Raw genomic sequence first — 15,198 nt, 5'->3', positions numbered from 1 at the left:
GCCTGGAAGTTTTGTTTGTTTTATTTATTTATTTGTTCATTGATACATGGCACATAACTAAAACACTGTGTCCTATCTATATATGCAGTTATCTCCCCACATTAGTATAATTTTCAAATGGGAAGGCGCACACGTCTAATGGTGTTTGTGTGCTAGAACTGGTTGGGAATTTATCAGTGAAATGTTTTTTTTCAATAGAAAATGCCAATTTGTTGACACTGAAACTTTTGATGGAAATGTATCTGTTACAATGATGTTTTCATCAGGGAGGTTTCTCAGGCCCATGGTATGGGGGGACAAGGAGGAAGAGAGGAGGGGTGAAGGTATGCGGCCTGCCTGGTAGTTAGGGCAGTCACCTGCAGTGGGAGACCCAAGTTCATCTCCCAACTCTGAATCAGACAGGGATTTGAACCTGGGTCTCCCACATTCCGGTTGAGTGCATAACCCCTTGACTATTCTGGAGTGTGTCTCTCTCGTGTCTGGGGGTTTGGTTTTTTTTGTTTTATTTTTTTTAAAGAAAAGTCTGAAAGGTCTTGTTTTCATTCCTGTGTGGAACAAAAACAGATTTCAAAAGCTCAACATTTTTTATTAAATGGAGGTCTTGTTTTATGGCCAGCCCTAATGTACACAGGAATTTGTGCAAATATATGAACAGTTATGCAAATCTGCACAAATTCTTTGACTGTGGCTTGTGGGTGGGAAGCATGTGTCTGCTTTTCTCTTTTCTTGCTGTTTGCAGCAGGAGGTCTCTGATATAGGTGGTAGCACCTCTTCCAGAACTCATTCATAGACTGTATAACAAGGGCCATATAAGTACCCAGACATATAGTGTGAGATAATTTACAGCAACTTGTTAAGATCTGATTGCGGCAATGGAAGGGTTTGACATATGAAGCTCATCTATCCTGATACCAACAGGCACTGATGTGATGGGAAGGTAGGAATTTCATCCCAGCAAGGCGCCTCTCTTAACCACCTCCTCATCACAGCATCCTTTTTAGCAGCTGCCATAGTAACAAGAAGCTGATTTTGCCATATTCTGTTCCGATGGAGCTACAATGCTGTGGAGATTTCCTGAGTAAGTATAGGGTATCTGCACGGAAAAGGGCTAGAGAAAGTAGAGGACATTTTATAACAGCTAAAACATGAACCATCCAGTTTTGCACACAGCTAGCCAGACTTTTTGCTCTTACCTTCATCACCTATACCCACTGAGCACAGTGGGACCCTGATCGGGCCTTTTGGGTGACACTTCAGTAAGAAAAGTGATTAGAGATCACATTTGGTCTTTAATTGTACTTAGCTGCCTTATTTTTATGCTTATTGTACAGTGGAGCTACACATTAAAGGCAATTTCCATTCACACACGTCTTCTTTAAAACACCTTAACTTGCAGCTGCTCTGTACTATTTGTCAAAGCTGCAAATGCATGGATCCTCCAGCTGAAACAGCTTCAGTTTTGACCTTGTGTGATAAATGAAGGGGGGAGGGGGTAGCTCCCTTTTATGGACACCCAGCCAGCCAGTAGCTATAAAATCCCTCTTAGTAGCTGTTCTCTAATTGCTCTACCTGTCAAAGGTTAAAAAGTCTCACTGTGATGCATAGGTAAAAGGAAGTGAGTGGGCGTCTGGCCAAAAGAGCCAATGGGAAGGCGAGAACTTTTTAAAATTGAACAAAGACTCCCCTTTTGTCTAGTGTCTGTCTGTGGCTCTACCGGCTGGAGAGGGGCAGGGCAACAGCTGTGCTGTAAGAAGCTGGGGGCCAGGTATGAAAAATCCTCGGTATCCTACCTAGCAACTATTTATTTGAAACCCCAGATATGTAAATAGATCAGGTAATGTCTAGAAAGACGTGATTAGGTTTATCTCTTTTTATTTCTTTATGGCTTCTAGATTCCTCTGTGCTAACCCCAGGTGCTTTTGTTTTGTTTTGTTTGTAACCTTTAAACTGAACCTCAAGAAAGCTGTTCTTGGTGCTTATCCCTTGTATTGCTCTTTTAAAATCTAGCAATAGCCTGAGTTCCCTAATATGTTTTCTTTCTTTTTTTATTAATAAAATTTACCTTTTTTAAGAACAGATTAGGATTTTTGTCTTAAGAGGTTTGTGCACATGTTGTTTAATTAGCTGAGGACAACAGCTGATTTCCTTCTTTTTCTTTTCTCAGCTCTTCCCCGGAGGGGGGGGGTGAAAGGGTTTGGGGGTACCCCACAGGAAAGAATTCCCAAGTGCACCTACCTGGGCTCTCCGAGGGGTTCTGCACTTCAGTGGTGGCAGCATCTACCAATCCAAGGTCAGAGAAAAGCTGTAACCTTGGGAGTTTAATACTAGCTTGGAGTGGCCAATATTAATTTTTAGAATCCTTGCGGGCCGCCGCCTTCTGCACTCAAAGTGCCAGAGTGGGGAATCAGCCTTGACACTTTGCATGACTTAAATGACAGGACACTGAGCTGTCATAATGCAAATACATGTAAATGTAACAGTTGTGTCGTATTATTTTTCTTAAGACAAAGATTTTTGTAGATTTAAATCCACCACTTACTCCCATTCAGAGATCTCGTCATTTAGATTGATATTAAAAAGTAAAACAACAGTGTGGGGAAAACCTGGTGTGGTCTACTGTTTTAAACCAAATAGTTGTCAGATTTCTGCTAGAAAGTCTTGATTTCCTTTCTTCTCAGTAGTAGGTTCTGTCTTTTGGATGTAATTAAAAAGCTGTATAAAGCTTAAAAAGAAAACCAGCCAACTTCTATTATCTGTTGAATTCTGGGGTTTAGGAGAGTGGATCTGTTGGCTGGAGGATAAATATTTGTTTGAAAGTCTACAGCAATAGTGTCTATATAGCCAAGCACTTCATTTAATCTAGTGTTTAAAGTAAGTGACTAGTACAATGCCCTGGGGCTACATCCTCAGCTGGCATAGGAAGGCATAGTTCCATTGTAGTAAATGGAGTTACGCCAATTTACACTAGCTATGGAGCTTGGCCCTGTGGTCTATGCCCTACTCTGTTGCAGATTTCCTGTGGAATCTTGGACAAGTCACTTTAGCAGTTGTGTGTCTCATTTCCCCATCAGGAATAATTTTTTCCTACCTTTTTAAAGTGCCCTGAGATCTTAAGAAGAAAATGTCAAGTAAGTGTAAAGTGTTACTTTGTTGTTGTTAATGTGCAACTACTCTTACCATTTCCAAAATGTTTTCTCAAACACTTTTTCAGTGAATTGCACAATAGCATTCATTCACATTCATTTATTTGTTTGATTTACTTAAAACAAATCTAAAACAGTTTGAGACTTTAAATGGCCAGCTTTCGTGGAGTGACAGACTGTAATGGATTTACTCCGTGTTACTCAAAACACAATTTACTGTCATACAAAGTAGACTGAAATAATAATATCTACAGTGCTCTTTATTTTCATTAAAATAATGAACTAATGAAATAAAGTCAACAAGTACTAGAGTATTACTATTCTGCTCATATAATTGTTGAATTTTACTGATAATGAAACTGTTCCGCTTATATTTATGTTAAACTAAAAAGTTGTGTGTGCATATATATGTGTGTATATATACACACAGAATCAAAGAAACAGAGGTATTCATGCTTAATATAAGAAGATTCTGCAAAGGGTCTAGCTTTGGGGGATATGTAACACATGATGAAATGATGGTCAGCATGCTGCTTGAATTCTGTGTAGTATGAACTTTAGATATGACTAAATAACATAACAAGGCATAACTAACGAGTATTGCATTGCCACACAGGCAGATTATAAAAAGGGGTCTTTTGCCTTGTAAACTTACGCTTAGAGTAGGAAATAATTTGAGTTCTTAACATCCAGCCCAAAATTTGCTGAGCATCTCCTGCTATGTGTGGAATATTTACCACTCCCATTAGTCTCAATGGGAAGTGCAGGTGCTCAACAGTTTACAGGGGACACTTCAGTGCCTCCGAGAATCTGGCTCTCACGCAGCGTAATACAGCTTAAATATTCATTGATAAATAAAATACTCATTGATAAACCTTAGAATTGATTGACTTAGGTTTCGTGCTCCTAGCAGTGTTGCATGTTGAACTGTAATATCACTCACTATTGTAACAGTTTTACTTCAGCTGTTAGTTTATTAATAGAAACTGTTCGCCTCCAGGTCACCAGTTTTATCTGGCTCAGAATTACAGCTTTTGAAAGTTGCTATAAACTCATGGCTCTCTTGGACTCAATCTACTGGTACTTTGTCAGGGGCATATGCTCATATAACAAAACCATCACCACAACTGGTACAATCTTAGCAGATAGCCGGGTCCTAAATGAGCATACAAAACTAACTATCCTCTCATAGGGGAGGTCTGGGCTGAGAAATGTCAGTGGGATTCTGGAGAATCCTGCTCTTTCACTTTCTTAACCCAGTCCAGCTCCCAATGATGGTAATTGGAGTTTTTCTGTTGAATTTTGTGGGTGCAGGATCAGCCCCTCCCCCCCCTGTGTAAACATAAAAGAAGGACTTCATGGGGGGGAAGGGGGTGAGGGGACTTCAATCCACACAAATGCCTTTGCTCCATCATCCACAGGTTTCAAACCCACTTAGGTGCGTATTTGGGACCAATGTTTGTTACTACTGTTGCATATAGAGAAGGCTATAGTTCTACTGCAGTATAAGCTCAGAATATATTAAGTGCCAGTATTGGTGAGATAGAAGAAACCTTCTAAGCTACCCCTTGAATGTTACATCTATTGATTTATTTTTAACTCCACATTGAGACCTGAATTTTTGCAGGAGGCAAATTAGCCCCGTTCAGCAGATTTTGTACAGTTCCAAATCAATGGTTTTTGAAAGGTGTGTAGGTTAAGATAAATCAGTATTGGTTTCGTAACTTTATTATGCTCAAGAGGGTTTATGTAAATGTTGCTGTACCTTGAAATTGATGAAATTGTTCTTTTGTTTTCCATAGAAACGTTCCAGAGGTCAAATATTGTTTGACAAAGTATGTGAGCATCTGAATCTTTTGGAAAAAGACTACTTTGGGCTAACGTACAGAGACATGGAAAACCAAAAGGTAAAAAAGACACTTCAGTTAGGGTTTTCTTGATTTAAAAGGAAGTAGAAAGAAAATCAGCAGTACTGGAATCTTGCTAACTGGCATTGATCTTGAGTTTGCATGGGATAAGAAATGCAGCCATCAGATTTTTTTTCCTGGTGATCAGTTACCTACAATCCAGAACTGATGTTTTAGTTTTTCCTCCCAAAGGATGCATCCTTATTTAATGTCATCTATGAAATGCCATTTTAATTGTTTGTGCCTCCCAAGAACAGGAACAATATTCTCCTGTCTTTCTTCTACCTTGGTTATTTATGATGTAAGAGAAGTTAATCGTGTAGCTTTTCCCTTTCTAGTATGGTTTGTTCCAATACTGCCTTGAAAGTCAGATTTACATCCATAAATATATTTAACACTAAAAACGGTTTATTTAATGTTAAGGTTGTGACACAGACAGGCAGAAGTTGATTCACTATTACTGCTAATTCCCTTTCAAGACTCACGTTATCTTTACCTGAGCATTATTGCTCAATTACTACTGGGATACGATGATCTAAGATCCATACAACATGTACATTGTACACTCAGGAGCATCAGAGAACCCTCTAAATGTTTCTTTAAAGTATTTTGTTAACTCCCTTTTGATATGTCTTGGTTAAAATGTATATTATAAAAGAGTCCCCTAACAGGTTTTCATATAGGTATGTGGTGGTTTTCTGTCTTAGTGAGAACCCTTGCTTTCTATATTTGTGGACTTTTTAAAATGAGGATTTTGGTACTGATGCAAAAAGGAATTAAGCAGGTCCTTGGTCACATCTTGATTCAAGAAAGCATTTAAGTATGTACTTTAAGTTAAAGCTCAAGGTAAGCATGTGCTTAAGTACTTCCCTGAACAGTCATGCTTTCCTGAAGTGGGGCCAAAATAAGTGTGTATTTAGAGATCCTGTCAGATAATTAATAATAATGATGTTTAACATTTATAGATCTCAAGTTACTTCATAACAGTGGCTAGAATAAGTCAATAATTAATTTTAAAAACAGGTACATGATAGTCTCAGAGCAATAGTTAATTTTTTATTTCTACATATATTTTTATATTTTACAATGTAAAAACAGCTTGTTCATCTCCCTTCCCCCCCACCCCACCCACACACAACACAGAAAAAACGTCTTCCAGGCTGAAGATCTTTATGATGTATAAGAATTCACATCACATTTTTCCATCTGAGTTACCTGAGTTACAAGTATGTGAAAACAGGGCTTTAAAAAGAAACCCTGAGGTTAATTATAGTGGCATATTATACTCTTGTAGCCTCATACCTTGGAGTACTGACTAATTGATTCTGGGCCGCTGCCAGCTTAAGGGCTGGGGTGGGAGGGGGTTAGGTGCAAGGGTTGTTCTGGGGTTTGTTTGGTTTTGGGTTTTACTATATTTGTTTATCTTTCCTTGGAGAAAGTGGAATTTTTCCTAGGGGATTAACAGACTGTTTTTGTTATGAACTATATGCATATTAAATATTAATTTGTGTTGGTTAAGACAATGCTGAAGGCCAGGGACATAACCTCCCAATATCTGAGAGAGAAAAACAGGTACAAAGCAGTCCAGACTGTGGATTTTAAACCATGCTGCCTGCTGAAATGGTTAGCGATACTATGCTGAAGTAAGATATCCCAAGTGGAATTGTGATGCAGCCATAATTCCTCCTTGACTGCCAGAGAGGATGCACTGCAGTGGCAGTTCCCCCATCCTTTCAACAGCTGTATTGTACAGTTCTCTCATACACCTCACAAGCTCTGCTGATGATGGCACTGCACAGGCCACCTCACCCTTTTGGGTAGCTAGCACTGGTAGAAATTCTAGCAAGAGACAGTATCTGCACTCCTCAATGGATTAGAGCCTGATTCCTCCACTGGGGCACAAATAGAGGAGAGGCTCATGTCCCCTTCCTCCTCTTTATGTACCTAAGCAGGGCCAGACTCTTCAGTCCCTCCAGCCTTTCAAGGTTTAAGCAAACAAGAGCCTCCTGGTGTGTTAATGAAAGGTCAGTGGACATGCTGTCACAGGATGCCTGTGTTCTAAGCTAATCTGCAGGTTCCTGTGGTCTAAGAAGTTCTTACGACAACAACGAAACCCTCTAAGGAATCAAATAAATGTGTTAACGTAAAATAATTGCTGTAGTGACAGTATTCCAAAGGAGAGAGATGGAGCAAGAAGTTAATTTAGCCAACAAACATGGCATCTGTTGCTGAGTTTTTAAAAGGCCACTGAACACATTTAACATTATTTTGTCTCATTTCAGTGCTATTAATATCAATGTTTAAAAATAATTTTCACTGTATTTTTAGTCAAATTAAAAAAAAATGTCTTTTCAGAACTGGTTGGACCCTGCAAAGGAAATCAAAAAGCAGATCCGAAGTAAGTTGTAATTAATCATGTGTCTGTGTGAGGAGATCTGGGAAATGTTTTAATATGGAGAGCAGTGTTGATAATATGAAATACTTTTGAACAAAATTAAAACATTGATTGAAAAATAACTTTACACTGCTTTGTATACAGTTGGAAATGCTGCGTTCCCTGGCATTCCACATTGTTTGCATGTAATAAATGGTGTGAGAAAAGTCTTACATACTCATACAAGGAATTTCACATTAACACACTTTCCCAATTTGAGAGAACATATTGCCAATCTAAGTGACTTTATATAAAGCAGCAGTAACAACTGAAAGATCGCCATCCAGGTAGAACCCTACTAAGCACACTGACACAACATTTATGGTTTAAGGCCTCCAGATGCAACTTCATTTATGAACCAAGTTAACCTGGTACTTAACTATTAATTTGTTGCCCAACAAATAAATCCACCAAGCAAACTAATGGTTACCCAAAAAAGATCCACTCTCTCTCCATGGCCATCTCCTTCTGAGAGAAATTAGACACTTCACTGGAAGTGCCCCACACCATATACCTGCTATTATCTCGTCCAGGGCTCTGGGGGCCTTTCGGACATTAAAAATAATATCCCCCTTAAAAGAGCCAAAAAACATCATAAATACTTCTCACCATAACAGATTGCTACCCATCCACCTACATCATCTGCCTACACCAAAACACATGTTTATAATTATATCAGGACTCTGCTGGATCAAGCAGGGAAGTGGAGGACAACCTGACTCCAAATGTGACAATCTGTCTAACTTGCTGTAAGGCACAGAGACCCAAAAAGAGTGGAGGACAAAGACAATTGAACTCCACTCAACTGAGCCATAAATAACATATTGCCTCAGTGGGAGATTCCAGTCCAGGCAGTTATAGTGTGTAGGGGTGGATCACTGCAGGAGAAGCTCTCTGGCTGGCAGCCTGTGGAGCAGGAATATTCCTTACCCAAGCATGTGGTTCTTTAAATGCCCTCACCCCTTGGGCCTGAGTTACCAGTTAGAATGACCAGTGGGGTGCAAACCTACCAATCACTTGCAGGCCTGAGCTCCAACCTCACCCTCCCTAGCCTCAAGGACTGGTACTGTATGGGGAAGGCATGCAGGGAGCCACAGGTAGTTGGAGATGTCTCCATGAATACTGCACTTTCTCTTCAAGAGAAAACATCATTTTTATCATGAAGCCCCATCTCAAATGTTAAGTTTCATATTATTTATTCAGGTCTGTTTCTGAGTCTGTAGAAGAATTGTTGGACGTTTTTCTTCATCTTCTTTTTACCCTCTAACAAAATCAATCAGTTGGTCAGGATCATGAAATATAAATGTCTCATTGCTAAAAACAACTTGATATTTACAGAGAAGGAAAAGTCTAAACTGAGCATTAAGCAATATAATCTTTGGGGCCTGGGTCACAAGATATAAATTGTTTTCTTTGAATTACTGTCATTTGGGTCATGTCTGGGAGAACTGCTGGTCTCGCATACCAAAACACGTAACTGTGTTAGTACAGATATCCCTCTACCCAAAACATTTTTATCTCGTTCCTGCATTTCTCCAATAACATGAACTTTGTTCCTACGATGATTTACTGCTTCACAAGGAGAATCAATTTGCTGCTTCATGTGAATATTTTAAAAGGCTCAGTTGTTAAATTTAGCTGTATGCTGTGTTAGTAATCCAAAAATGTCTTGAAGGGACCCTGTGTCAAGGCTGCTAGGCTCAAAAAGTGACCTGCCTTTCTTTTCCTCCAATAGCTCTTTGTAATGTTAATAAATGTGATTTTTATTTTGGCAAGAAAACTTCACTATTCTCCTCCACACACCTTATAAATAATCACGTTCAGCATCCTAGCAGTTACAAGCAATTACATCTGGTAGTTTGTGTTTCTAGGATCAGGCCCTAAAATAGTAGGATGCGATTTCAAGATTCAAAGGTTTAATTTAAACTTTGTGTGGAAAATTTCCCTTAATCATTACGAAAAATACTTTAACTTCACCTTTTCCAAACTATCCTAGATGTTATATATACTATCTAAAAATGATGTGTAATGAAAAATAATTAAAATCTGTGTTCCATTGTGTTATTTTTAATAGGATACTGAAAAGTTATCACAGGAAAAGAAAGTGCTGTAGACTTTGATAAGTTATGTAGATCTTTGATGCAATTAAAGGAGTCCAACTACTTACAGTTGATGGCAATATTTTTAATGTGTGTCATATCTAAGAGCTAGGCAATGAAAGATTGTGACAGTAAGAGACTAACCAGGGCAGGAACGTCTAGTCCTACGGTTGACACTGGGAACAGTTAGAGTTGTCATAGATGACAGTGTTAATTTGCTTGGTTCGGATAATAACTTTGGAATAATAAAACTATCTTACAAGTTATATATTTCATGAATGATTAAAACCATAATCATATTGAATACTAATGAGAATATAGGACAAATTTCTGCTTTTAAGAGTTCTCAGTTCCACTGCAGACAGGAGGAAATCCAAGCCAGTATTTGAGAAAAGAATTTGGCCAACACTGTTTACAGAGTTTCTGGGTCTGATTCTCCTCACACCAGTTTAAAAGCATTGACTTCAATAGAGTTATTCTTGATTGAAACCAGCATAAGCGGAGGAGAATCAGGCCTGTTATACTTTTTTTTTTTTCTTACAGAATCGTACTCCCAAGGCACACAATACGGATTTAAATTTATTTCTTGTTTGTCAAAGGGATCTTCTCTCCTCTTTCTCAAAAGAGGGCGTGTATCCAAAAATTTCACAGAGGATTTGGGACTATCTTCCTCAGTATTAAATTTCATCCTCTTTTAGCATACGCAATCTGTGCTCTCAGATAGATTCAATAAATTAAGGCCGCTGATCCTGCAATGAGATCTGTACGGCTAAAGATCTGAAGGCCCTGAAGTCAATGGGGCCTTCTGCATAAGGCAAGTAATGAACCACACAGATCTCATTGTAGGCCCTAAACAAACAGTCCCAAATACATGATCAAGAAAACTTATGGAATTTTAAGGCAATTTAAAAGTAGCATTTGCAATATAGTCAACATTAACACTTCCACTCTTCTATCCAGCATAACATCCAGTAGTAGAAGTTGACACACCTTCAAAACATATGTTCATCACAATTTAGACAGTGCAAAATACCTATTTAGTTGTGCTAGCATGAAAGAGTACTTTGTAGAGTTTATAAAGAGGAGTTCTTTTTCACATAGTAGCCACAAAAAATCTGTAACCATCATTATAGAATATCAGGGTTGGAAGGGACCTCAGGATGTCATCTAGTCCAACCCCCTGCTCAAAGCAGGACCAATCCCCAGTTTTTGCCCCAGATCGCTAAATGGCCCCTCAAGGGTTGAACTCACAACCCTGGGTTTAGCAGGCCAATGCTCAAACCACTGATGCTCAAACCACTGAGCTATCCCTATACAAGTCTGTTGGGCATATTTTTTAAAGTGTATTTTTCAGTTCAGTGCTGTATTTTAATAGGTTACCATATTTTAGAAAATAGAAGCATCTTGATGTCCATTTCTCAATTCCCGCAGTAATGTCACCTCACATATTGATTGCGTGTAGGGGGGTGATCAACTAATAGAGGGTCTCTGTAGGAGTAGTATAGGTGAAGAGCTAAGTAATTATGCAACAGAATCTTGGTTGCTGGTAGGCTGTACCAGAAGTGGGGGAGAAGGTTGGTTGTTTTGTTGTTTGTTGGTTTTGCTAGTTAGCCAAGCATTTGGCTTTTTTACCTGTGCCATTTATTAAACATGAGACATCCGTTTTATCTTCTAGGAATCCTTATCCCCTTAAATTTTCCCTACTTTTTTGGAATGTTCTTGGTATTTTTTTTATCTATAGTACTGAAAAGTAAGGTCCTATTAAAAATGTCTTATAAGATGTGTAAAGTTATTGCCTGTGACCTAAATTGGTGACTGACATGAGTTATCTAAAGTACTACAATTACTAATGTTTCCCTAGTGTTAAAAATTTGGGTCCATTTTTTTTCAGTAATGGCCTCTAAATTTGTCCTTGCAATTTTGTCTATATGATAATTTATGCCAGCTAAAGAGACAGAGTGTGTGCTAAGACAGCAGTCAGACACTGCTGAATGGGGGTTTATAGACAGATAGAATTATCTATTTTGCACATAATTGTGGTCACATATTTAAAGCTCATTTTCATTTTTAGCCTGTGGTGTTTCCAATGCTTATCTCCACGTTTTGTTTTCTTTTTATTTTATTTCTATAGGCTACTTTTTAATATATCTAATCTCAGTAAACAGACTCTTTTCTTGCTAAATTTTCAGAGCATTAGAAATAAATGACGGTTCACTGTGCAAGAAAAGAACTGTAGGCCTAAAACTGTAACTGTGAAAAGCAGGAAGGTATCTTAATATTGCATACAAGAAGAAGAATATAAATACTGTCATTACTGAGTATTTGACTGGAATATTTCCTAATTTATCTTTTAGATCGCTAGTAACTTAACAGTGTGAACATCTTCATTTTTACTTGTGTAGGCAGTTTCACTGAACTTGTGGGTTTTTTTCAGGTGGTGCTTGGCAGTTCTCCTTTAATGTGAAATTTTACCCTCCAGATCCTTCTCAGCTGTCTGAAGATATTACCAGGTATTTGAAACAATAAATACCTTTCCAAAACTGCTTTTAAACATACAGGCAAAGGGTGGGAGAAAGGAAGACTTATGATCCCCCATTTTTCAGATGTGGACTCAGATGCAGAGATTAAGCAATTTGCTCAAGGTCTTGCTGTAAATCTGTGGTACGGTCAGGATTTTCTCTCTCTGTTCTGTGCCTTAGCCACTAAACCACCCTTCCTTTCTAGTTCCTCTGAAACTATTTTCGGTTTCTTCCATCGGGCCCTCACATTGCATGATTAATGGGATCATTTTTAGCAGCATAGCTGCCTTTTTGGGAAGTAGTAATTTGTTGTTTTTGCTTTTTAGCTAATCAATTAACTGTTATTTCTAAAGTGCTTATTACAGAAAATTATAAATCAAATAAGATGAATTGCTCAGGATATCTGCGTGACAGTAGATACCTTAGTATAGTTAATATCTAATGGGGAATTTTCTCTGTAACTTATACCAGTGGTTCTCAACCAGGGTCCGGGACCCCTTTGGGACCATGAGCAGGTTTCAGGGAGTCCACCAAGTATGGCTGGCATTAGACTCTCTAGGGCCCAGGGCAGAAAGCCAAATTCCGCCACGTGGGACCGCAGGCTGGGGCCTCGAGCCCCACAACCCGGCGTTGAAGCCGAAGCCTGAGCAACTTAGCTTCGTAATGCCTCCTGTGGTGTGGGGCCCCAGGGAATTGCCCTGCTTGCTATCTCCTAACACTGGCCTTGGCTTTTCTATGCAGAAAACCAGTTGTTGCAGCACAGCTGAGCCGGGGAGTTTTTATAGCATGTTGGGGGGGCCTCAGAAAGAGAGAGGTTGAGAACCCCTGACTTATACCATAGTTATAAAACACAGAGAGTGGCCTGTTTCATCAATGGATCTCAAAGTGCTTTTCAAAGATTAGTTATTTAAGAGTTAGGACTCATTTGTTACATAGGCAAACATTTATCCCAGTTTTACACGTGGAGGAACTTGGGCATAAATTGGGTGTTTTGCCCAGGGGCTGTCAGTGGCAGAGTCAGGGAAAGAACCCAGAAATTCTTACTAATGATTAACCCACATCACTTTTCTAAAAGTGCTGGAAGAACTCCTATAAACTCTTGCTTTTATTTATTGTAGGTACTACCTCTGCTTGCAGCTAAGAGATGACATAGTGTCTGGACGGCTGCCTTGTTCTTTTGTTACTCTTGCTCTTTTGGGGTCCTATACTGTTCAGTCAGAACTTGGAGATTATGATCCTGATGAATATGGAAGTGATTATGTCAGTGAATTCCGGTTTGCACCAAATCATACTAAAGAACTGGAAGACAAAGTAATTGAGCTGCACAAGAGCCACAGGTGAGCAGCGGACCTGAAAGTAAAATCCAGCTTCCACTCAACTTTGGAGCTTGAGCATCCTCCATGTGAAATATTAGAATCTGCTGGAAAGTGTTATTTTTAGGGAACTAACAGTTCTGTACAGGTCTTTTGAAGGAGTGAGACTGTTTTGCTAGCAAAAAAAAATGTTCTTTAGCATGGAAGATAATGATGTAAAGTGTGTAATGGCTTTTAGCTAAATTCTGACAGAATGTGTTTCCCATGTACTGAAGTTTATTCCATATGATGCTTGCTCAAAACTGACACTAATAATGACTTTTTTCTTCAGGGGAATGACACCTGCAGACGCTGAGATGCATTTCTTGGAGAATGCCAAAAAACTGTCTATGTATGGAGTGGATCTACATCATGCCAAGGTTTGGACTACAATTAAAAACTATTTGTTTCATATTATGGGCCCATTCCTATACCCCTTCTCAGCTTGACTAGTATGTTATTTCACAAGATCCTGTTGATTTAATTTTTCTTACTGATTTCAGTGGAAAAACTTGGAGATTAAGTAACTACTCAAGGAAAGTAGAGGTGGCAGAAATAGGCCCAAAGTGATTAGTGTGTCATGATGTAAACACAGCTACATTGTGTAGTTGTTGCAGAATTTAACTAATTGATTCCAGTTCCATCAATTGTTGATACACGTTTCAAAAAGTCTGTCAAGCTGATTAAACAAATCTTTTTTGAAAGCCGTGATCTAAGAAACAGTTAATGTAATGAGCCTCAAAGCTATTGACTGGATTGGTTTGAAAAATATGCATGAATTTGTATCAGAAGACATCCAGACAATGATCAATTGTCATTTCATTCAGGTGAATTTTCCAATTTAATAAAGTCAGTTATGGTGTTTTAGCTAGACAAACGGATCACTTCTAACACTACAAAAGTACTTTGAAGCACTTTGTTAACCATATTGGAACTTAATCAGATTGGTAGTGATAAAGGGACTGACGGTTAGCTCTCATTGAAAGAAGTGTATTTGTTTCAGTTAGCCCAATGATTAGGAACTCTTGGAATCAATCTCCCATGATGAAACTGTCTCTAAAATCATCAGCTAGCTTAGGTACATTCACAGATCAAGAGGTACTCACTCAGTGTGGTTGATGAGAGATCTCCAGTCATTTTGTAGTCTTGTGGGAGGGTTATTTTTTAATTTTTCTGTTTCACTATTCAGAAAAAGATTAATAGATTCCAGCAACTATAGAGTGAAGTCAGTAAATGTCCTTGGCAAATTGATGCTGGATGAAAGAGCCAGAGCTTTGGAAGAGCATCACATTTTTGTTGAAGGGTCAAATTACTGTAGAGCCATTTTCATTCTGCATCAGATCCTTTCAACAGTTGAGATAAATGTGCTGCTTGGATCTTGAAAGGGCCTTCATCCATGTGCATGAGGCATTTCGTAGGAACTGTATATGTGTATTACAGAATTCAAGGTAATCCTTCGTAGTCTATTAATTGCCTACACTGAAAACAAAAATGCTGACTATGGCTCAGTGGACCGCATTCTCCCAATAGGCATGCTGTTGCTTTTCTTGTCTTTTGCATGTATGCACAAGATCTTGAGGCACATTTGCAGCAAAGCTAGAACTGGAATAGGAAATTTCACTCCTTTCTTTGTAGCATTTTATCATCCTCCATCCCTCAGAGGGAGATCAACAAAGAACATTTGTGAGTTTTTGTGCAAAATATGTTTTGGTCTTTGATACCAAAAGTTAGTTACTTTGCAATA

At 38.7% G+C, this 15,198-nt stretch overlaps 1 protein-coding gene across 37 annotated transcripts in view; it reads left to right on the top strand.

The window, feature by feature from the left end:
- The window catches only part of EPB41L3 (erythrocyte membrane protein band 4.1 like 3), a 201,841-nt gene that overhangs the window by 141,167 nt on the left and 45,476 nt on the right, over positions 1-15,198 (top strand). For all 37 annotated transcript variants that reach the window (XM_048840333.2, XM_048840325.2, XM_048840355.2 and 34 more), the window contains 5 exons: positions 4,946-5,050; positions 7,406-7,448; positions 12,018-12,093; positions 13,221-13,439; positions 13,747-13,834. In XM_048840333.2, coding sequence (XP_048696290.1) covers positions 4,946-5,050; positions 7,406-7,448; positions 12,018-12,093; positions 13,221-13,439; positions 13,747-13,834 — 531 coding nt within the window. The remainder of the gene's footprint in view (positions 1-4,945; positions 5,051-7,405; positions 7,449-12,017; positions 12,094-13,220; positions 13,440-13,746; positions 13,835-15,198) is intronic.

The sequence above is a fragment of the Caretta caretta genome, chromosome 2 (assembly GCF_965140235.1).
Source record: "Caretta caretta isolate rCarCar2 chromosome 2, rCarCar1.hap1, whole genome shotgun sequence".
In the NCBI taxonomy this organism is placed as follows: Eukaryota; Metazoa; Chordata; order Testudines; family Cheloniidae; genus Caretta; species Caretta caretta.
Note: the sequence above shows the minus strand (reverse complement) of the source record. Positions and strands in the feature narration are given on the sequence as shown.